This window comes from Gouania willdenowi, chromosome 21 (assembly GCF_900634775.1).
Source record: "Gouania willdenowi chromosome 21, fGouWil2.1, whole genome shotgun sequence".
Classification (NCBI taxonomy): Eukaryota; Metazoa; Chordata; class Actinopteri; order Blenniiformes; family Gobiesocidae; genus Gouania; species Gouania willdenowi.
The window spans coordinates 24,179,437-24,202,714 of record NC_041064.1 but is presented as its reverse complement, the minus strand read 5'-3'; the positions used below and the strand labels follow the sequence as shown (position 1 = coordinate 24,202,714).

The 23,278-nt window shown below is 41.4% G+C and overlaps 1 protein-coding gene across 1 annotated transcript in view; it reads right to left on the bottom strand.

The window, feature by feature from the left end:
• Positions 1-22,868, bottom strand: part of LOC114455168 (cysteine/serine-rich nuclear protein 3-like) — a 248,537-nt gene extending 225,669 nt beyond the window's left edge. Inside the window, exons 1-3 of the mRNA XM_028436222.1 lie at positions 22,838-22,868; positions 20,270-20,283; positions 19,347-19,497 (exon numbers count right to left, since the gene is read on the bottom strand). Coding sequence (XP_028292023.1) covers positions 19,347-19,497; positions 20,270-20,283; positions 22,838-22,868 — 196 coding nt within the window. The remainder of the gene's footprint in view (positions 1-19,346; positions 19,498-20,269; positions 20,284-22,837) is intronic.
• Between the last annotated feature and the right edge of the window lie 410 nt (positions 22,869-23,278).

The following is a 23,278-nucleotide window of genomic DNA, read 5'->3' as shown; positions in this document are numbered from 1 at the left end:
TGAGAAAGATAGTATAGCATTAGTATGTATTATAGTACAATTTACTACAACTAAAGTATTAACTTGTTTTATATGCAGTATTAGGTTAAGACATGTTCATAGTCCAAAGAGCAAAACACACACACGCACACACACACACACCTTAAAACAATTAAACAAATTTAAGTAGATGTGATAAGTCACTTTAACCCCAGTCTAAATGTAATTAATCCAGCCTCACTCCATTACAGACCAGACTTTATCTTTAATCTATTACCACCATTATGTACAAGTTTATATATAAAGCACATTTAAACCCTGCTTAAGATGATAAAATAAAATAAAAAAGTATCTCAAACACACAATGTAATGGAATAAACTTTTTTTAATAGTCCAAGCATTCTATCATTTTGTTCTAGTGTTTTCTTTACTACTACATCTTTGTTTTTATGTGTATTTTTTAGTCTTTTAACTTGTTGGACATTGAAGCAAAACATAAAAAAGGTATAAATTATGATCAAACTTAAGCATAAAACACACGTGAATCATAAAACTTAGTTACTAATTTGTTCAAGAAATGTCTTTGGAATCATTAAAATCAACTTTTAGCCTCAAACAGGTGAAATAAACCATTTACATTTGAATGTCCCCATTTTGGACTAAAAAATCCAAGTAAAGTGTGAGAAAACGTAATAATAATAATAATAATAATAATAATAATAATAATAATAATTATAATAATAATAATTATAATAATAATAATTATAATAATAATAATTATAATAATAATAATTATAATAATAATAATAATAATAATAATTATTATTATTCCTTACGGGAACAATAGGGCCAAAAACCCCACCTCATTTTTTCATGAAGATTTATGTTTAAACTAATAATGATTTGTCATTACTATTTACTTTTAGTTTAGTGTAAGTTCATTTATTGGTTGATAAAAACATTAAATTTTAAAATTATATCAAGAAACAAAACAATAAAAGAAGAAGAAAATAACTATCAATATTCAGTCAAATGACTCAGTTCCACCGTATAAAAAAAAACAAATTGTGCAACATTGAATTGCCTTTGAAACGATATATCACACAACTATTTCCCCATAAATTTGGAAATTTACAGAAATAGAGGTGGGCCCCTGGGCTGCATTTAAAAAAAAAACAAAGTGAGTAGCGTTTGAGTTCGGTAGTCCGGCCTAATAAAAATCAGTCTTTCGGTCAGTTTTGTAACCAGTGGATGGCGGTAATGCACCTTAATCAGATAAAGTTCAGTGATAGCCTCATCATTGTCTCTGGTCCAAGAGATGAACTTGGATGAAATAGAGTTCCATGCTTGAACAGTCGCTGGTTGAGCCTTGTTAAGACGTGCAGTCGTATGTTCGAGGTTGATAATATTGATCAGGCTTTGAGACCAAAATTATTTCATGCACATACCTGGAGTAAACCTATGTTTTAATATAGTTTATTTTTTTTTTTTCGCAGAGGTAAAACCTGCAAACACCAACTTGATCTTAATTTGTGTTAAAGTTACATCAGAATGATAATTAAGGAGACAAAATGTGGGATTAAAAATGTAAAAAATGTTCAGTACGTCTGCTAACAGAGTTTACATGAGACCAGAATTCAGAAATGATTTGACAATCCCAAAACATGTGTAAGAATGTCCCAAGTGACGCAGTTCCACATATATGGCAGTTTTTTGTAGATTGTAATTTCATTTGGAATCTCTTACAGGGTGTAATGTAAACTCTATGTATGGCATTGAAGTGAATTAGTTCGTGTGCTAGATTTTTGGAAGTTGAAGTGAGGTTGCACCAGATCTTCCTCCAATCTAAACTGCCCAGTTCCTTATTCCAAACGGATTCAGTTGGTAGAACTTTAGCGCTATGCTCTATCAGTTCATGGTATATTAAAGAAACAGAGGGTCTATCCAGTAACTTAGAGATCAATTTTAGCATGGGATGTGCCTAAAGAGGAGAGTTCCAGGGAACTCCATAAGCTTGTAGGGCTGATCTTAGCTAAAAATAAACAAAGTAAGTGAAAGCAGTAAGTGAGAAATGTGTTTTTAAATCCTGTATTGGGCGAAAACCGTGAATGTTGTAATTAACAGTGTTGTATTAATTTTTTAAAGATGTCAGTAGTTTGGCCTGAATCGCTGTGAAGTTATTTTTTTGTAAAGTCTCTATTGATTGTATTTTGTTTTCAAGATTTGTTATTTGTCGAACTCTTGTCTTTGCTAGAGTTGAAGAGAATGAGATACAGAAACACGGATAAAACACTTCGTGGCCTCCCATAATATCTGTGGGTTAGAGCACTTTTGTGCATTAATGTCCAAAAACTCTTTTAATTGGGTTTTAAGTGAACTGATAAATCCTGAGTTAATTAGTAAGGACGTATTTAGTCGCCACCTTGGTGCTTTTATTTTAATATTGGGTAAATCAATGTTGCACAGTAGTGCAGAGTGATCGGACAGTGGTCTCGGTAAAATAGTGATGAATATATTTGTGTTAATTTGTATTATTCTGTAATTAAAGCTGGGCTGAGAAAAATATAATCTATCCGGGAGAATGTCTTGTGTCTAGCAGAGAAAAATGTATAATCTCTTGCATTAGCATTTTGCAAAGCAAGATCTTTAATAAGTGTTTTCAGCAGGTTAGATGATAGATTGGCAGTAGCATCTGAATTTGATCCGTCAAGAGATGGATTAAGGACTGCATTCAAATAGCCCCCCACTACAAGGGAACAATCATTTTGTTCTAATAGTGTGTTTCCAATGAAATTAAAAAGGTCTCTATCAGGCTCATATGGACAATATATGGATGTAAAAGCTAATTTATGATTAAGATTGTTAACACAGGCAAAAGCAAGTCTTCCTTTCCCATCATTTCCAGTGACGTGTCTTTCAATGGTGTAAGTACTCAAGAACACGAGTTTTTCACATTAAGTGATAATAGATTTAATACACAAGTACAAAAATTATTCAGCTACCAAGATGTATTAGTGCTAACGTAAGATGAAGCTTAACTGCGTAATCGCCCTGCCAAATGCTGTATATTTGTCCAAATACTGCTGCAATATAGAGTAAAAATATGTCTGTAAAGAAGAGGGGGTGGGACAAACTATACACAAAAACTAACAGACCGTACAAAAAAAAAAAAACTGTTGGTCTGCAAGAACATAAACTCAACAAATTGTGCCAGATAGTCACACAGTGATTTAAACACAAAAAATAAATACATTCGACAATACTAGAACCAGCAAAGTCAATCTGGATTGTACGTTTATGCAAACCCATCAATAGAGCCCGTTTAGAAGAACAGAAGTACTGGACTGGAAAATATATATTTAATATTGCCAATTAAATATTACAATTTCCAATGTTACCCGCTCACCAAAAAAATAAAAATAAAAAACTGCTTAAACTTTAAGAACTTATTTATGTCAGGTAAGATTCGAAGACTCATGCGTCCATGTCCGTCAGGTTACCCTCTCTGTCATCCTGGAGATCCGCTTAGGCCACTGTTAATAGGCCTGGGGTTGTTACCATGGCGACCGCTTCACTCTCTCCAGGACAGCCTTCTTCAGGACAGAGCTGCAGCTCTTCCTCCTGGCTGTCATTGCTGGGCTGAAGTCGGTTGTTTTCGGGGTGGCTTCGTTGGATTTATACTTCACTGGGAAGACATTCCGTTAAGGATTGCCGCTCTGTCAAGCCAACAAAGCCGTCTAAAGATGAGAGTTCGTGGTTTGTTGGAATTAGCCTGGCCTCCGTCATACACCCGATGCGCCCGTTCAATATTGATGTCACTGCCATCCAACGAAGGGATCCATTTAGATAGATTCTTTTTCAGGTAGCCAACTGCATCTGAACCCTCCACTGATTCTGGTAAGCCGACCAGCCTTATGTTATTCCTTCGCCCCCTGTCCTCCAGGTTCGTCAACTTTGTGGTAAGGAGGTCAAGCTGTGACTTTAGCTCGCTAAGCAAACGCCTATATTCCCATGCCGCGGCCTGCACAGCATCCATTCGGTCCTGGGTCCTCTTAGCAGACTTGCTCACTTAATAGACTTCATTGGTAATGCCATTCACGGCTTCAGCAGTCTTTTGTATTTCTGTTCGCATGTCATGTAAAGCTGGTACCATGATCGAATCCACAGCATCCCTAATGGCGGAGGCAACAGCTGAATCCAGTACACCGCGTTGATCTTTGAGCGCTAGCTTAATGCCGTTAGCAATGGCTGCATCCAGTTCTTACTTCGAGATGGCAGATTCTTTAGTTTTTCTTTATAGGCAACTGTTCAGCCTCCCTTTTCCAAGCGTCTTTGGTTGAGGAAGTACTCATGATGAGATGGACGTTGAAGTATTTGTTGTATAATATCGGATTATTGAAAAAAAAAATGACTATGCTAGGCAGAGGTAGACACTACGCTGGCATCACAGTCGAGGGATCACGTGATCCCAGCAGGAATGTCTCTTATTTAATAAATTTACTGGTAATGTCTTGGAAACTCATGGCAAAAAATGGCAGATGGATTATAACTGTATTCAAACTAGACAATTCTCTTTTCATACTATGCAATGTATATGGTCACAATGGAGTAACTCAAGCTGAAAATGGGTTCCCTGCTGAATTCCTAAAACACTTCTGGTCAATGCTGGCTCCGCTCTTTTTCAGAGTAGTAACAGAGATTAAAAATAAAGGTTATGTAGGAGGTCACATGAATACAGCAAACATTAAATTACTACTTAAACCAGACAAAAACCCCATGTTACCCTTAAGTTATCGTCCCATCTCACTTATTAACACAGACATAAAAATTATTTCCAAAGCACTCACTTCCAGGTTAGAGAAAGTCGTACAGTCAATTATATACCAAGACCAGACAGGATTTATTAAAAATAGACACTCCACGGACAATGTTAGAAGGCTGTTTAATTTGATCAACATGGCACAGAACTCTAAAAGGAAAACAATAATCTTGTCACTAGACGCAGAAAAAGCATTCGATAGAGTCAACTGGTCATTCCTCCTTGCTGTCCTTGGCAAATTTGGCTTTGGAGATTCATTCATACAATGGATCTCCACCCTATACTCTAAACCTAAGGCCTCAGTAACCACAAACAAAATAACATCCCAAAGCTTCACACTGCAGAGGGGAACGAGACAAGGTTGCCCACTCTCACCTTTGCTTTTTGCACTATTTGTTGAACCTCTCGCAGCAGCTGTTCGTCAGAACTCTGTTATTAAAGGAATCCACTCATCCATCTCAGAACACAAAATTAATCTTTATGCGGATGATATTTTACTCTATTTGGAAGAACCCCAATCCTCATTAGAAGAATTATTTAAACTAATAAACAGCTTCTCTAAACTATCAGACTATTCCATTAACTGGTCAAAATCATCAATCCTTCCTTTAACGAAAAATTCATGGAACCCAGCAACCCAAAACCCACAATACCCCTCCCCCACAAATATAATTAAATATCTAGGCTTAAATATATCACCAAACCTAAATGAATTAATTAAACTGAACCTAGACCCTCTGTTGGATAAAGTCACAGAAGACCTGCGGAGATGGAACAATCTCCCCATCTCACTCCTTGGCAGAATAGCCTCAGTTAAAATGAAAATCTCACCTAAAATAAACTATCTGTTCTCTATGATTCCACTGAAACCACCAACGCAATGGTTCCAAAGATTAGATTCTGCAATTCTAAAATTCTATGAAAGGAATAAAAAACCCAAAATAAGCCTTTCAACTCTTCAAAAAAATAAAAGCGAGGGAGGGTTGGAAGCCCCTAATTTCACGCATTATTACCTAGCAAACCAAATTCTATATTTAACAGAATGGCTAAAACCAAAAGAATACCACAACACCTGGCTAGAAATAGAACAGCTAGACTGCAAACATATTAAACTCTCTGATCTCCCTTTTATCACTGTGACCCTCAAACGTCATAACTGCTTTAAAAACCCACTGATTGCCTCCACCCTGACTGCGTGGTGGAAAGCCCTGGACATTACAAATGTTCAATTAAAAACTAGCATGCTGTCTCCAATCTGGCACAACCCTGACTTTAGAAACAGAAAAACACCGCTCTATCTAAAAACATGGGAAGATAGCGGAATTATTCATCTCCAAGACCTCTTTGAAAATGATAAGCTCAGGACATATAACAATCCAACCCAAACATTTAATATAAATAAAAGTAATTTTCTTCAATACCTACAAGTAACAGAGACAATTAAGAAAAATACGGCAATAGATTTAATCACCTTGCAACCTCCAGAACTGGCCATATATATGAAAAATATCTCAACAAAAACAAAAAAACTCTCAAAAATATACAGAGCACTCTTGAACACTAACTCTAATCACTTACCAATCGCTAAATGGGAAGCTGAACTCTCAATCACCACGAACACCGATTTCTGGACAGAAATTTGTTGCAATACCTTTAAGATGACTAAAAACACAAATCTTCAGCTAATTCAATACAAGGTCCTCCACAGATCCCACATTACCCAACAGAAAATGTATATGCTTCTCCCCAACAGACATCTGCTCTCAGTGCACCCAGGGAACAGCTGATTCCTATTTACATGCCGTATGGCTTTGTTCGCCAATTCAACAGTTTTGGTTTCTAATCACTGAAAAACCGTCCTCCATTTTGGACTACAGGATTCCTCTATCTCCAAATCTATGTCTGTTAGGAGACCTGACTATGCTTGATATTCCAGCAAACCAATCATAATCCATCCTTGCGGCACTTGCCATAGCAAAAAAAACAATATTAGTGAATTGGAAAGATAAAAAATCCTTAAACATAAACCAATGGCGAAATCTCCTCATAGAATTTATTTCCATGGAAAAGATGTCTGCTCTCAGAAAAAATAAAATAACCTGCTTTGAGGAGCGTTGCACTCTATTTCTAATTGCATTGAATCTTGATTTTTTATTTTTAGCCTGATGATCTAGCCTGCAAGCAACTGCCAGCACCACTCTTTACTAACACACTGATCTAACTGTATTCCTGGACCTCCATGGGCTTGTGGGGTGGCCTTGACCTGGGTGGCTTGGGTGGGTTGCTGGGGTGTTTTGGGTGCCTCTGTGGGGGCGTGCGTCCCTTTCGGGTGCTCTTGTGGTCCCTGGGCGGTTGGGTGTTGCTCTCCTGCCCCCTTCGTGCACATCTGGGTGGCCCTTGGTGCTGGGAGCCTGCGTGTCTCTCTGCCACTCTTTCCTCTTGCTCTCTGTCCCCCTGTCTCGTCCTCCCCCCCTCTTCCGCCTTCGCTCGGCGCCGGCTCTCCCGTTGGGTTTGGCGTGGGGGGCTCCTGTCGGCCCGGGGTGCTGGTGGGGGGGCTGTGGCCTTCGCTTGGGGGGCGGGCATTGCTGCGCTGGGTGGGTGGCTCGGGGTTGGCTCGTCTGGGGGCCTGGGGTGGTGGGGTTCGTGGCTTCAAGACGGGGGGTCCGGGATGGGGGTGGCGCTGGGGGCGGCTGCTCTTGGGGGCGGCACTTGCGTCCTGGGTTGTCGGGTGGCGGGGTGGTGCGGTGGGTTGCTCCGCCGGCCGGTCTGGGCGCCTTGGCCTGGTTCCCTGGGGCGCGCCTTCGCTGAGCGTGCCGCTGGGCAGTGGGCCGGGCCGCCCCCTCCCCCTCCTCCTCGGGGGCTCACTTGGGGGACCGCAGGGGCCGGCTTGTGTGGCTTCGGGGGGAGGGAAGGGTGAGCTGTGGGGCCTCCCCCACGCTGGGGCCTCCCCTGGGCCGTGCTAGGTGGGTGTGTGTGGGGGCACGGCCGGTGGCTCCTGTCCTCGCAGATCCGCGTCGGGGTGGTTGGTCTGCTGGCTGGAGGCGCCGGGCCCCGTGGGTGCCGTGTCTGGGCGGGGGTGCCCCGGGGGTGGGTCTCTAGGTTTGGCGTCTCGGGGTGCGCCCTCCCGCCGTCTGCCCGGGGACGGGCTGCGGTTCAGCGAGGTGCCGCGCTGCCTTGGGCGGGGTGGGGCTGTTGGCTGGGGGCTGCTGTCCTCCGGGCTGTGCTGGCGTCGGGGGTGTCTCATGTCGGCGCGGGGGTGATTGGGGTGGTCTCCGTGGGTGGGGGGGGCTCTGCTGGCAACATTGATGTGGGGTTGCGGTGCCTGGCTGGGGGGGCATGGGTTCGCCTACCTATCGGTCCGTGGCTGGCGGGGTGGACCTGCTTGGGTGGTTGGTGGCGTCCTCTCTCGTCGGGGGGGGCGGGGCCGCCCACCTGTGGAGGGTGCTCTGTCGTGGTGTCGTGCGGGCCTGTGCTGGCCCTGGTGTGGGAGCTGGCCTCTCTCCTGCGCGGTCGCCGCCTGCTTTGGCGGGGCGGGCCGCTCTGGGCCGGCTGGCGGCGGGGGTCGCCTCCTGGACTGCTGGGGGATGTGGCTGGTGCCTGGCTCCGCCTGGGGGGGGGGTCCCGCCGTGCTCCGTATGGCCGCCGCGATTCGGGGGGGTGCCGCGGGGGTCTCCGGTTGTACCGCTCGGCGCGTCTCTGGGGCCCGCGGTGCCGTGTGCCCGTCTGCGCCGTCTGCCCTCTCCGGTGGCCGGCGGTGCGAACGGGCCGGGCTCCTACCAGACAGGCCTCCTACATGGACACTTCACATCGCTCACTCCCCTCACCCACTTGTTGCACCACACTCACATACCCAACCCTTGGGGGGCTGGATGGTGGGGCTGAGGGTGGAGGGGGCCGCCGCCTGCGCTACTAAGTAGTGGCGCGGGGGCGGCACTCCCACCTCTGGCTGCCCTACTAATCCCTCCAATTTTAATTACATCTCAACACACCACCCCCCGGAGGGTGGGACCACCACTTCCACCCTCCAGAGCTATTGCACCACATACACATATATACACATAGGCTGGTTGGGGAGCACCGCTCCCCTCCATCCACCCTTTTTTAATAGCACTTCATGCATTCACTAAGCACATACATTCACTCAGGGGATAGGGAAGTGCCTCTCTATTGGGGAATGGAGAGGCACCATAACAGGGTGGTGGGTAAATTCACACATCTGGGCCTGTCGGGTGGGGGCCCGGCCCGTTCGTTGATGGCTGGGCTACCGTGTGGGGATCGGGGGGTGCGGTCGGGCGTGGCGGGGGGGTGGGTCTCTAGGGGGTGTGGAGGGGTGTTGCTGGGGACTCCCTTTGCGGGGTCTCTCCGGGCGGTGCCGGCCTGGTGGGGCGTGGGGGTGCCCCTTCCCTGAGGGTGGGGCTTGGCGCTTGTCTTGTTTCCTGGTTGCCTTGGGGGCGTGCCTCGCGGCGTGTGGTTCCGGGGCGGCTTGCCGCACCGCTGTGGGGGGTGGGTGCTCTGGGGGGTGCCGGCGTCTGCGCCGGGGTTGAGGCGGGGTTGCTTGGCGCTCCGGGGTGGTGCTCTTTGCTGGGGGGCGGCTCTAGCTGTTCTGGGGGTTGAGGTCGGTATCGGCCACTTGGTAGGTCTGTCCTGCTATCTGCGGGCTGGCGGGTGGGTGGGTTCTGCGCCTTTGGCTGGGGGCTGCTGCTCCGCATCGGTTGTGTGCCGGTGGGGTCCCTCTCTCCTGTGGTGGCCGCCGCCGGTCGCTCTTGCGCCGGGGGGGGGGCATTGCCCCGTGGCATGCGCTGTCCGGTGGGGGGCGGGACCTGGGCAGCTGTCTTTGTGCCGTCTGGGGCTGCGCGGTCTTGCTGGGTTGTGGCCTGTTCCTGGGCTGGGGGGTGGGGGGGTGCTCCCCACGGAGGTCTGGCCTGGGGGCTCGCCCTTGGGGGTTCCCTGTCCTGCGGTGGTGCCCTTTGGGTCCGGCGGGTCTGACCGGCTGGCTGGGCCGGTCCTGGCGGTACGGGCCGCGCCCTACTATACCTGCGGGTGCGGCCTCGGGTGGTCCCGGCTTGTGCTGCGCCCTGTGAGCCGGGCTCTGCGTTGTGGCTGGGTTCCAGGGGGGGGGAGAGGCGATCTGGCGCGCTCTGGGGTGCCTGGTCGGTGCGCCTGGGGGCCAGCGGGGCGGCTTGCAGCATCCCCTTGGTGTCCTCGGCGACTATGGGCGTGGTTGTCGTCCCTGGGGGCGCTGCTCTCGGTGCTGCTTCCGTTCTGGGTCCTTCTGGCCTGGGGTCCGGACCCTGCTGGCTCTGGGCCCGTTCCGCGCGGCTCTGGCCGTCTGCTGGGCGGGGGCCTTTGCTCCTCTGCTGGGGTCTCGGGCGGGGGGTTGAGTGCTTGGGTGTGGGTGAGTGTTGGTGGGCTGGATGCTGGCGGGGGGCCTTGGGGTTGGGGGTTGGGGTCGGTGGGGGGATGCGCTGGGTGCTCGGCTGCTTGGGGCTTCCTCAGATGTGTGTATGGGGGGCGGTGGCTGCCTCTCGGCCTGGGATCTTGGGGGCATCTGGGGGGTTGCCTGGGGCTCCCTGGCCTCCGCTCTTTCTGCTGGCCTGGCTGCATCTGCGGGCCCAGGGCAGTTCCTGGGCTTGCAGTAGCGTTTTTTTTTTCTTTTTTTTTTCTGGTATACGATGCACTGGCACGCCTTGGGATGTGTAATAAAACTCATACTGGGCTTAACCTTAGACACGTTAATCCCAAATACCTGCTTTAGGTACTACCATTCACTCATTCCCCCTGTTCACAGCCACCACCATTATAGCTAAGCTTCAAACTTGTCACCATACTGGCTGGATTACACAACATAATAAGCACAATATATTCTACAACCTCACATCTCACCCTCACTGCAAAACAGTCTATTCTTCCCCACCTTTTCTATTTAAAAAAAAAAATTACACACAAGCATGTCATGTACATCCATGGTGCGCATTAGGTTATAAACATGTGGTGAAAATATCAGCGTTTATAACGCTGTGTTTGTGGAGGAATTAACATTTTTTCTCTGTTCGCTTTGTGCACAGCCGCTGCCATTGCCCAGCAATAACTTCCTATTTGAGTTTATTTCGAACCTCCATTGTCGCAACTCCCTCTCTCTAAACGGCTCTATGTGCATGCGACATGTACATCCAAAGTGCGCGTTAGGTTATAAACACGTGATGAAAATACCAGCGTTTATAATGCTGTTGTAGCGCATTTGGGCAAGGCGGTTGACTACGGCTACAATAGCGGCACCAGAAGAATGTTCTTTAAAGGTCCCATGTCATGCTATTTTTCACCCATCTCCATTTGTTCTAAGAACCCCAAAAACATAGTATTTGAGGTTTATTTTCCCAAACTCGCCTATTTCCCAGAGTTTTAACCCGCTGCTTTATAAACACGAGACAGAGCGTGGGGGCTGGGCGTTCATTGGTACATACATAGACTAGAAAATACATACATAACACTGCGCGAGGGACGCTGAAATGCTCACCTTTGTGGGCGTGTCTGTTTACATGTCAATCACGGCAGAGAGATTCCTGGAGGCGTGGCTTCTCCAGCTCAGTGCCGCGTCAAATTCGTCATCAACGTGGGAACACGTCATCAAATTGGAACGAGGTGTTTGGGCTCACCCTGCAGTAAGAAAGGAGCAAATCACCATCTAACTAACGATTGAGAGAATAAAGCCCATATAGCACTTTTATGATGTTTAAAACACAGAACAGTTGATTTAGCGTAACATGGGCCCTTTAAAGGAGCTTGGATTGTGAATGAATACATCAGGCAGTAGTGCAGTTTGAGTGTGAGTATTAACAGAAATATTTACAAAAAGAACAACTATTACAAACAATACACTATTCCAAAGACAAAAATATGGATTACCCACAATCACCCAAATGCTCAGTTCAGTTCAAGCCTTCAGTTCCTGTCCTTATAATCCAAAGAAAGGTTTGTCCACAGCGGTAGGTGACTAGAGGTGTCCCGATCCAATATTGATATCGGATAATGGTCCGATATCAGCGAGAAAACGAATATCGGATTTCATCGGACTGCATCTAAAATCTTCGATATTAATATCGGATCAGGACACCCCATAGAATACTGTAGATAATATGTTGAAGATTAAAATTTAAGTAACCAATTGGATAATAATAAATGGGTCAGTTTTTCTCATCTCTACTGTTGCTGACTATTGTTCTTTGTTTGAGTAACATCACTTGATCAAGCCTTTTCTAACATTCCACACTACAAAATAAGTCATCAAAGTATGTATGATTCGTGCCAATATTGAAGGCTGCAATATCAATATCGTATCGGAAGTGAAAAAGTTGTATCGGGACATCTCTATAGGTGACAGACTTTGTCCTACCAGTTCGTTGATGTAGCTCACCATAGTGGTTGAGATGTATGGATCAAAATCAATTAGAAGAAACTCCAAAGTTAGTACAAAAAAAAACTGACCTAAAAGGCCAAAAATACACATAAGTATTGCATTTGAAATAACCAAGTCAGTATTAAAGATAAAATCAATGTATGCATAAACATACATGCTAAATACAAATACATTAAGAAATTATTTAATTAATTGTCATTAATAAATCAAAATTACAATAGTAACCAAGACACCATAACCTAGCACCCCAGTATCATGTTCATATTCACAGTCAGAATCAAAGTTAAAGTCAAAGCACACCTTTTGAATATCAAACTACTCAAGCAGAATAAGACTCAAGTCTTTAAATAATTGCCCAATATTCATTCATTCAAAACGCAGCTGCGTTCACATCAATATGTCAATGATGACCAAACTCCATAGCCATTGTAGCACATATCAGAAAAGTAACAAAACTGCTCAAAACAAAAATAACGCTCCAAACACCATGAGTGAGTAAGTAAGTTAAAGTATTATCTACAATTCGGCTGTCTTTTTTTTTAACAAAAATCATTGTTTACCTTTGGACCGAGTGGTCAGAGCTTAGCTTCCATGCGCGGCCCCACAGGCAATACGCAGAGTTTTCCAAATAGAGTATTGAACGGGTTGAGTTCAATAATGCAACAGCATTTATATGGTTTAAAGAATCGAAAACTTGTCAGCAAAAGACTCACCATTGGCTGACGGTTTCAAATGATCTATTCAGAGAGCTCTAGTCAAATGTTTGAGACGCTGACGATAGCATACCACAGGAGGAAATGAACTCCTTAACCGTGATTTAAAGGAAGTTTGGGGTCACAGGAATCATTTTAAATAACCATGAAATATTAATTTAAATAACTTTTTGCAGTACAAAAATGTTTTTAATATTGGCCTTTTCCTTTAAACCTGCAAAGACACTGCAACACAGTGACGTGACGTCCTAAAACCAGAACCGGAAGTGCCGCGAACGATCAAAATTGAGAGCCGTAATCTCTAAATAAAAAGAAAATAACCGTTTTTGCGACACCAAATCAGTCTAAAATAATGCACGCACACACAACAGGTCGAACAGACACCGCTTCGGGGAGAAATTCGCTTTACACATACATACACGTCAGAAGTATGTAGTCGTGGGGGCTTAAGAGGAGTTATCAATTTTGGCCAAATTAGTATGTGTTTGAAGGTTGGATGTACAATGAGGTCTACATACTCTATTGTGTTATATTTGCAGGTGCAAAGTAAAATAGTGTGTGCAATTTCCCTGGTTCAATTCTATGGGACATGCGGATGATAAATGTTTGTTTGTTTTTTTTGTTTTTTCACGTTTGGTGTATTTTTCTGTAATGTATGTTTTTTGGAGTCAATTTGTGTATTTTTGCATCTTTCTGTTGTCTTTGTGCATTATTTAGTATAGTATAGTATATAGTAAAAGTATAGTTTTTTGTTGCCATTGTAGTGTGATTCTGGAGTCATTTTGTGTATTTTTGTATCTTTTTTAGTGTAGTTTTGTGCATTTCTAATGTCATTTTGTGCATTTTTTATATAAATATTTAGTTTTGTGTATTTTAAGTTATTTTCATATCTTTGTTGTTGTTTGGTGTATTTTTCTGTCATGTAAAATCAATAATATTTTGGAGTCATTTTGTATTATATGTGCATTTCTGTTGTCGTTTTGTGTACTTTTTGTAGAAATATTGTTTAGTTTTTTGTTTGATTTTACTCGTTTAGTATATTTTTATTATAAATACCTTATGTGTGGTGAGGCCGTGTTTTGCGTGTGTGGGGGGGTTGGGGGAATTGGCCCTGGAAGTACCATGAAAAACAAACATTTTGCAACACCAAATAATTCCAAAATAATGGATACATACCATGGGGCCATGTGGAAGTTAAAAAAGTTTCAGGTGGAACAGACACTGCAATACTGACCTTCTTTTGTGGACTGGAGGAGGGTCTTCATCTACTGATTATTAGAGGATGTAAATAAACAGATTGGCGTGCTAGCGCCCCCTCACACTGAGGTCAAAAGCTGAATAGGTTTCAAATTTGGGTAAACATGAATGTGCCGTCCACACCCACACACACACACAATTTTTCTTTTTTTTTTTTTTTTATTTTCGTATATTTTTCATTCTGTGATTTTGTTGTTTTGCGTTTTTTCAGTCATTTTGTGTTTTGTGTGTGCATATTTTTATTTATTTATTGTATTTTTTTCAATTATTTTTTACATATGTGTATTATATTTGTGCATACTTTTTATGTTTATATTTTTTGCTTTTGTATATCTTGCTCTTGTTTTGTGTATTTTTCTATATTTTTTGTGTATTTTTCTATATTTTTTGTGTATTTTATTATCATATTTGTGTAATATATTTTGTGCATTATATTGTATGTGTATATACACATACATGTAAGTTCTTGTTTTGTGTATTTTACTGTAATTTAGATTAGACCAATGACAGCATGTGGTCCCGTGGTTGCGTGTTGTAAATGTTTGTATTAATGTCTTTTAGTACTGTGAGGAGTTAATACAATTTTTTTCAGTCGCTTTGGTGCTTTTCTCAGATCAAATGAAAATTCTCATACAGTAACTATTAGTTCAACCTCCACTACATTTAGTCATTTGTGTACATCATAGTAGCAATTTCTCCTTCCTGCAAATGCTTTTGGACATGTATCAGCTGCTTTAATACAATTATCTGCTGTTTTATAACATTATTGTTTGCTTATGTTATGTCCATCAAAATGAACTATACTTATGGATGTTGAATTGTCGTTCCCAATAAAAACTAATAGTCTTCATTTCATTACATACACAATTGTTGAACTATTTATCAAAGTCTATCAAGCCAATTTTATACCTTTCTTCATAATTTTTTCTGGAAATGTCTCCTAAATTGAACAATTACGCTCAGGTGAACTTCAGCTTTCACTCACGAGGTGGTGTGTGAAGTATAGTTGTAACCAATGACAAGCTAGGGGAGGAAAGGGAAGGGGACAAAACAGGGGAAGAGGGAGAAGAGGCTAAATATATTGGCAGATTCTTAATGAAACTCAGGCTACAGTTGTGGACCATGCTGTCAATCACGGCCTCACAATGGCTGAGGCTGGTCAGAGGCTGCAACCAAATGTTGGAAGAACCACTGTGAATTCAATCATTCAAACATTTTGTAGGGAGATCAGGTATGTATAGTATTGGACAGTAATCCAACATCTCGTAATATCTCATGTTTACTGTGCATTACTGTAATTTTACTCTGCACCACATAGGATTGAAAGACAACCTCACAGAGGTTTTACCTCACAGCAAGAGGAAGCCATTTTTTCAATGGTGATTGCAAACAATGCAATAAGGTTGAAAGAAATGCAGAGCGCTGTCATAGAGGACAACAATGTATTTGGCAATATTGAATCCATGTCAAATGCAACAAATGACAAAGTGCTAAAAATGAATGAAATGTGCATGAAACAATTGTACAAAGTGCCATTTGAATGGAATAGTGAAAGAGTGAAGGAGATCTGTCAACAGTATGTATAGGTAAAACGTGTCTTCTATGTATACTCTAGTTTTATGATACACATGAGAAGTGGTTACATGTCTCTCTCTCTCTCTTGATAAAGCGTGTACTGCAGTGTCACCGATTGGAAAACACTGAGAATAAACTGTCATAATGAAAACATGACAAAGTCATTTAACTAACTTGTTCATAAACGATGGTGTCAAGACTTCTCATTTTGATGACAATGGCAGTTTCATTGACATGAAGACTTGCTTTTGAGGAATGGACTATCCATTTTGAGCAAGTGACATGCTTTGCAGGTTATCCACTAGGTTTTGCAGTTTACACTAATTGTTTTGAGAAATGCACTAAATGCTGCGCAAATGTTAATAGTGATGTGAGAAAAGCAAAGCGACTGAGAAAAACTGTATTACAACGTTGGTGAAAATTAAACAAGTTCTTTCAAAAACAAAATCCATTATTAAACTTTTAATCTTAAAATCATGCAAAAATGAAAACAAAAATGCAGTTGGCTTTATCTACTCTTTAAAAGCCAAACACTGAAAACTGAGTGAGCTGCAGTCTAACATGAAGCAACTTTCCTCCTCATCCTCCTCATCTTCATCCTCATTATCTTCATCTTTTTCCTCATCATCATCCAGCGGCTCCTCCATCTCCTCTGCAGCATGGAGGTGCATGCTGGTCGTCTGTGGAACGGTGTCAGACAGGGAATACTCCAATGTGTGCTGGGACTGGGTGAACAGGTTTGGAGGCCCCAAGTCACTGGTCTCACTGTGGAAACCGTTGGTTGGGGTGGGTTGCTGCTGCTCACGGCTCTTCTCCAGTTCAAGCTTCATGATGGTGTCCAAAAAGTGGTTTTGGGCCTGGTCGTGATTGAAATCTACCCTTCCAGCTGAGTTACTGCAGCCCTCTTTAGTGCAGTCGCACAGAGACGTGTGAGTCACCTAAAGAAGCAAAAATATTCAGAATATAACAACCACACTTAACATCCATTCAGTTTATGTGATCGTTCCTTTAAAACAGGGACGCATTTATGTGTAATATAGAGCAGTTTCTCAAATGGGGGTACGTGATGGCACTACACGGGGTATGAAATATTGGAAAATTTGTCCCACACCAGGCAGGGGATGACTGGAAACAATAAAACTATAGAAATAAATCAATTCAGGAGGCAATAAATACTGTTTCATTCCACTTATTGACAATAGGATTCTTTATAATGTTCATCACTTGTTGATCCCATTAAGTTGTTTTTCATTGTATTCTAAGTAAAATATTGTAGTCAGAGAAAGAGGGTACATGAATTTAAAAATAAAAAAGGAGGTACTTGAGAGAAAAAAATTGAGAACCACTGATTTAGAGGAATTATGTGGAATTGTTTGTGAGAAGTTCTTATCACAATTTGCAATTAAAAATGACTGCATTCATGTGATAAAAACAAAAAAACACTGGAAGTGCCTAAAAATATTGTAGAGTTTCATTAAATTGGTGAATTTCAGTAATCTACAACTAGATTATTTGGTAATTTACACAATAATTCATGTTTTCTGTCATTTTTACTGTCTCTTGCGGGCCAAATTGGATGCTCTAAAGGGCCGGATTTGCCTACCCAAAACTTGAGTTTCACACATGCTCTAAAAGTTGAGGAGGACTCACTTGGCACGGGATGCCTGCAGCGCTGCACGCACACGTCTCCGGGTAACAGAACAGTATACAATCACAGCCACAGTGCTGTCTGGACATACGAATGGCCTGAAGTTCATATTTCTCTTTCATGTCTATCCTCACTCCAGACGAGCGCAGCAGCGTGCACCGCTTTTTGGTGGTCAGCATTGGCAGGAAGAAGTATTCGTCCACCTCTGTGTTGTCCACATCAATCTCATCATCAGAGATGTCGTTTTACTGTGAGCATGTTGGCCTCCTCTGACTCCACTGTACCATTCTTAGTCAACTGAAAACCAGACAAAACGTTGTTCAAGTACTCTCTAACTCAATGCAGTAGAGGGCTTTAACCTGCCAGCATGTCTCAACAATATTATTTCTATTTTTTATAAATCAAACTGTTCATAGAAAGCTAACCTTTACCTTGAGTTTGATTGATTTGAGTTTTTCTTCCTTCAAATGCTCTCGCAGCATTTCTTTGTGGATCCGCTCCTGCTCCAGGGCAAACTCATCCAGTGAGTACTGTCTGATCCAGCTGTGCCTGTCAGACATGCCAAGCGTGCTACCGCCCTCACTGGGAACACTGGTGAATCCCTGCCGCCGTTTAAAGTAGTAAACAGTCACATTCTCGAAATGCACCTTCCTCGTCCTCCGGGGCTTCTCCTTCTTCAGAATGGAGTCAGCTGCAAAGCAAAGGAAGCATTAGGTCACTGTTAATTAAATGTCTCGATTAACTTAAAGCTGTTACCCCCAAAAATGTGTTATTAGATAAAATCATTGTGAGTACCTCATAAATCAATGAATCAAACATCGTCTACTATAAAAATAAATGGAAAAGGGTAGAAATTGTCTCTTGAAAGTTTGTTTTTATTTCGACCCTAAACACACGTTTGTTGACATTTTCATGCGTTGCATTGTGGGATATGGAGTCGCGGAGTATTCTGATATCACGTAGGAATACAGGGAACAAACTCAAACAAAAAAATCCAAGCAATCCCTGTCCTTCTTGTCTGGTGAAGAAAAACAAGAAACCCCACTAAAAATCTGTATGCATCCATTTACAAGACTCCACATCCCACAATGCAATGTGCTAAAATATGATTAGATTTTATGGATTGAAATGTAATCAAAACTCACTTGATCATGTGGTCTCATGTATTGATCACATCAAATCTGTCTGTGTGTGTTTACAAACATTTATTCCATCTCATATCAGTTTGATCGATGATAATTGAATCTTTAAAAAATACATAAACTCTTATCCTCTATATATTAGTCGACTATACAGTATCTGTAACAGATTTAATAGACTAAAATCTTAATGTCATTTAGTTTACTAAAACTATAACTGAAATCATAGTCCTGATGACTACATTTGATAACACTTTACTTGAAGTTTTATACATAAGGCTGACATTATGATGTCATTATTTTGACGCTATCCCCTAACCTTAACCCTACCTAACCCCACTAGATCCTCCACCTAACACAAAAAATGCCAACATAGCTCCAAAGGTGTCATAATTTAGTGAACGACAAATAACAACAGCCTTATTCATGCTAATGAGAGATAATGACATTGTAATGTCAGCCTTATTTATAAAACATCAAGTTAAGTGTTACCCTAAATTTGGACTAAAACTACATTGTATTTTGGTCAACAGACTATACTAAAACTAAATCACAATTTGCGGTCTGTTTCACCCGTATCATCTAACGGAGTTATCTGCTTTTGCATTAGGACTCTTTATATAAAAAAATGCAGATTAGAATTTCACCAAACAAGCATTTGTTGCTCACTTAGTTGAAGCAAACTTATTCCACTTATTCCATTTTTACCATGTATTTTGGATTTGTTTTCCTTAAGAAATCATGACACAGTTCTCTTGCTGTCAATAGTTGACGTTGCCACACTATAGACTCAGACACTCACGGATAAATGGGCCTGAGGTGGACGGGTTGACGCTCTCGCTGAAGGATACCTCATCATCAGACTCCCGCACGGAGGAACACGGGGAGGAGGAGGCTTCCACCTCCTCAAATTCCCTCTTTCGTGTTCCACTCACGGCGTTTAGCCTCCGAATCTGAAACCAAGAGAGAGCAGAGGGGCCACACTTTATCTAAATATACAGTTTAGGGCCTTCATAATCCTCAGCACACACATTAGCAGCTAAAACAGAAGCAGAACGCTGATAATTACACACTATACATCAGCCTTACAGGAAAGTTAAAATTAAGATTGAGAAGTTGAAAAAAAATAAATAAACTGAAGCAGCTTGTCTTGTAATGCTAGAATAACAATCATTAAACATGGGATGAGATGTTAATTGTCCTTTGTGTCAAAAGATGGCAGTAACATGATATTTACCAATTCAGAATGGCTTGGGGGCTGTCTCTTAAATATGGGAAACATAATCAATAATGTTCCTTTGAATGAATGAATCAAAATCAAATCAAATCAAAATCAGTGGGTGTTTTGGTCTTTTAAACACTAGACACACTCATTAAAGGTGGCCAGCTAAAGGATGATGAAGCCTGAGATTGTGTCCCAAAACTGTTTCCTGCTCTCTCCTGTCTGCTGCTTCTAACCAGTCACAGTTGTTCTGTGCGCTTTAATCCTTTTCTCCCAAGGTAGTGTGTTCTTTTTTACCTCCTCCTTTCATGTTCTGCGCTTTCATCTTTACCGATGAAGATCTAGTCTTTTGTCTCTTCCTTAAATGTTCTTAGTGACATGGGTGCCAGTGTTGATGCGCGCATCAACTGCAGGGCACATTTCCAGTAATCTATCCAGCCATGCATTTGTTTGTAATTACAATCACCTAATACTCTTAAACATGTTCATAAATGATTCCTTACCGCTTTAGCACCGAAAGAATATCTGTAATATTATGTGAATATCTTTAAAAGTGACATTTTATTATTAGCTCCGTCTGCTAGCATAGCATCTCTTCTTCACTGCTAGATATGCTGCATGCCAACCGACCACTGGGTTCCTAGCGCCATCTGCTGGATGAAACATATATTTGACGTAAATACAGTACACTGTTTAAAATGGAATATCTATTATGAAATAACTAATATCTTTCACGTTTTTCATGTTGTAGGCTTGTTAATTACTGAAGCTTCTGAGTTTCCCAGTTTTACCCCTTGGTCATGTTTATTTTACTTTTAAATGTGACCAGCAATGGGACAAGAACACCTCACAGGTTTAGCAATAATAAGTATTAACCATCAGGTAGGAAAAGAGATAACTTACAATGATGTCATAAATGACTTTTCATCTCAGAAAGCAAGAAAGATAAAATCCTGAAGAACCTAACCAAAGCATTGAACAAATATTGCACCATATTTATATCCATTTTATTATATTTTTCAATCTTTGCTTTATTTTGACATTTTTTGTTTAAAAACATTGTTTGCACTGTTTTTTGAAGAAGCTTTTACCAGTATGTTTATTGTTAATGTAATGGGTATTGCAGCTCTACAATACCTTTGGTTAAGTGTCCAACTATGTATGCACCAAAAGAATGTAAAATTCTGAAACACAAAAACTAAATATAGTGAATAATGACCCCTATGTCATAATGTTTACTGTTTGGGGTGTACTACTTCACAGTATTATATATTTGTGTGTCATTTATTTTAATTAATTGACTTGTTTACTTTTTTGCATAATTACAATTTGTTTTTAATGACTGTAAATAGTAGATTGGTTTGACTTTGTATGCACAAAACAAATTTTGTGTTTGTTTGTTAATATACATTTGGAGTGTTTACCTGTGTTTTCTGTTTGCTTTACTTGAATTTAAAAGCACTTTACTATATTTTACTTGACTTTTGACATGAAATGATTGCATGTTACAAAAAATAAAAGCAGGAATTCAGATTCTTTTGTGTTTTTAGTTTAAATTGAGGTTTGGAACCACCTCGTGTAAGTTTCAATAAACAGGAATGACAAATAAAATATAGTTGTGTACTTTCCAAAATGTTTTTGTTTTACCAAAAAAAAAAAAATAATAATTGTGCCACTTATGGGCCCCATATAGTGATTTTGCTTAAGGTCCTCAAATGACCTGGACGTATTGATCAAAAACCATGAGAAGAAACTCTGGTTAGTTCAAAAAAAAAAAAAAAAATGACCCAAAAGGCTAGAAATACACACAAGTATTGCATTTGAAATAACCAAGGCAGTATCAAAAATAAAATGTATGTATATAATATATAAAATAATGTATGCACACGCACAGACCTTTCTTGCTTTGTCACAGATTGGCTCAGGACCATAACAGGAATATAACAACAAGAGGTAGATAAATGTCTGCATTTGTGTTTATTCCTCAAAATATTGGGGCAACAAACAACAATCCTGCCACAATCAATCAGAGCCAGGCCAAGCAGGGAGCTAAAGAGAGCTGGAGGGTGAGTCCTCAGGTGATTTTAATGGTTAGGCCACGCCTTTCAAGCACACCTGAGTCCAATAGGGTCGTTAGCTCTGTGAAAACAAGAAAAAAGACAACAACACAGAGACAAACACACCTGCAACCCCACACACTTGGGGTCATCACAGCTTTTATAGGTATATACAGTATGTGTTTTACAAGTTTTCTCTATTTTTATTTTTGTATATTTTTCATTCTGTGATTTTGTTGTTTGTGTGTTTTCAGTCATTTTTGGGTTTTTTTGTGTGTGCATATTTTTTTATTCATTTATTGTAGATTTTTTTCAATTATTGTTGTGTATTTTATTTTTTAGATTTGTGTATTATATTTGTGCATAGTTTTATTATTTGTTTTTGTATATTTTGCTCTTTTGTGTGTTTTTCTATAATTTTCATGTATTTAATTTTCATATTTGTTTATTATATTTTTGTGTAATATATTGTATGTGTGTATATACCTGTTGTGTATGTTTTTGTCCTTGTTTTGTGTATTTTACTGTCATTTAGATCAGACCAAGGACTGCATGAGGCCCCCTGGCTGTGTGTTGTAAATGTTTGTTAGTTTTATTGTCTTTTAGTACTGTGAGGAGTTTATATTACATGTTGGTGAAAATTAGACAAATTCTTTCAAACACAAAATCAATTTTAATACTTTTATTCTTAAAATCATGTTAAAATGAAAATGACAAAAAATGCAGTTGGTTTTAGCTACTCTATAAAAGTCAAACACTGAAAATTTTAGCATTTTGTGCAAAATGGTATGCATTTCTTAAAAAACAAAAAACGGTAGAGGCGAGAGACACGGTAGACGCGAGAGACACGGTAAGTCACGCGAGATGTTCTGAGAGTCACGTGACAGTCTGTAAAAATTCAACATGGCGGCTCGCTGCCTTGACTAGCATACCAACTTTGTTTATTTGCACATATTAACACTTCTTACCGTTAAATCCACGCCACAAACGAGAGCCGACCACGCGCCCTCTCACCAGCCAGAGTGGAGGACCTCGAAGACTTCATCGACTGATATTACGCCGAGTACGTAATGGAATCCCGACCGAAAGCCGCGAGCACATCAGGTAAGTCCGCTAAACGCCAAAAAAAACGAATCAACCTCAACAGACACGTCAGATCTGGAGGCAGAATCCCACACCGAGGTTCTAAAATCCATCAATAAGAGGCTGGGTGTGGTCGACTTGCTGCACCAAGATTTTCAGGAAATGAAAACCAGCCTGGAATTTGCATACCAACAAATTCAGGACTTACAGAAAGTCAATCAAGACATCCATTTGGCTTTATCTGCTGTGACCACGGAGGTAAAAGAGCTGAAAAATGAAAACAAGCTTCTTAAAGAGACAGTCCTGGATATCCAATCTCGCAGTATGCGAGACAACGTAATATTCTCAAGTATTCCAGAAACCCCCAACGAC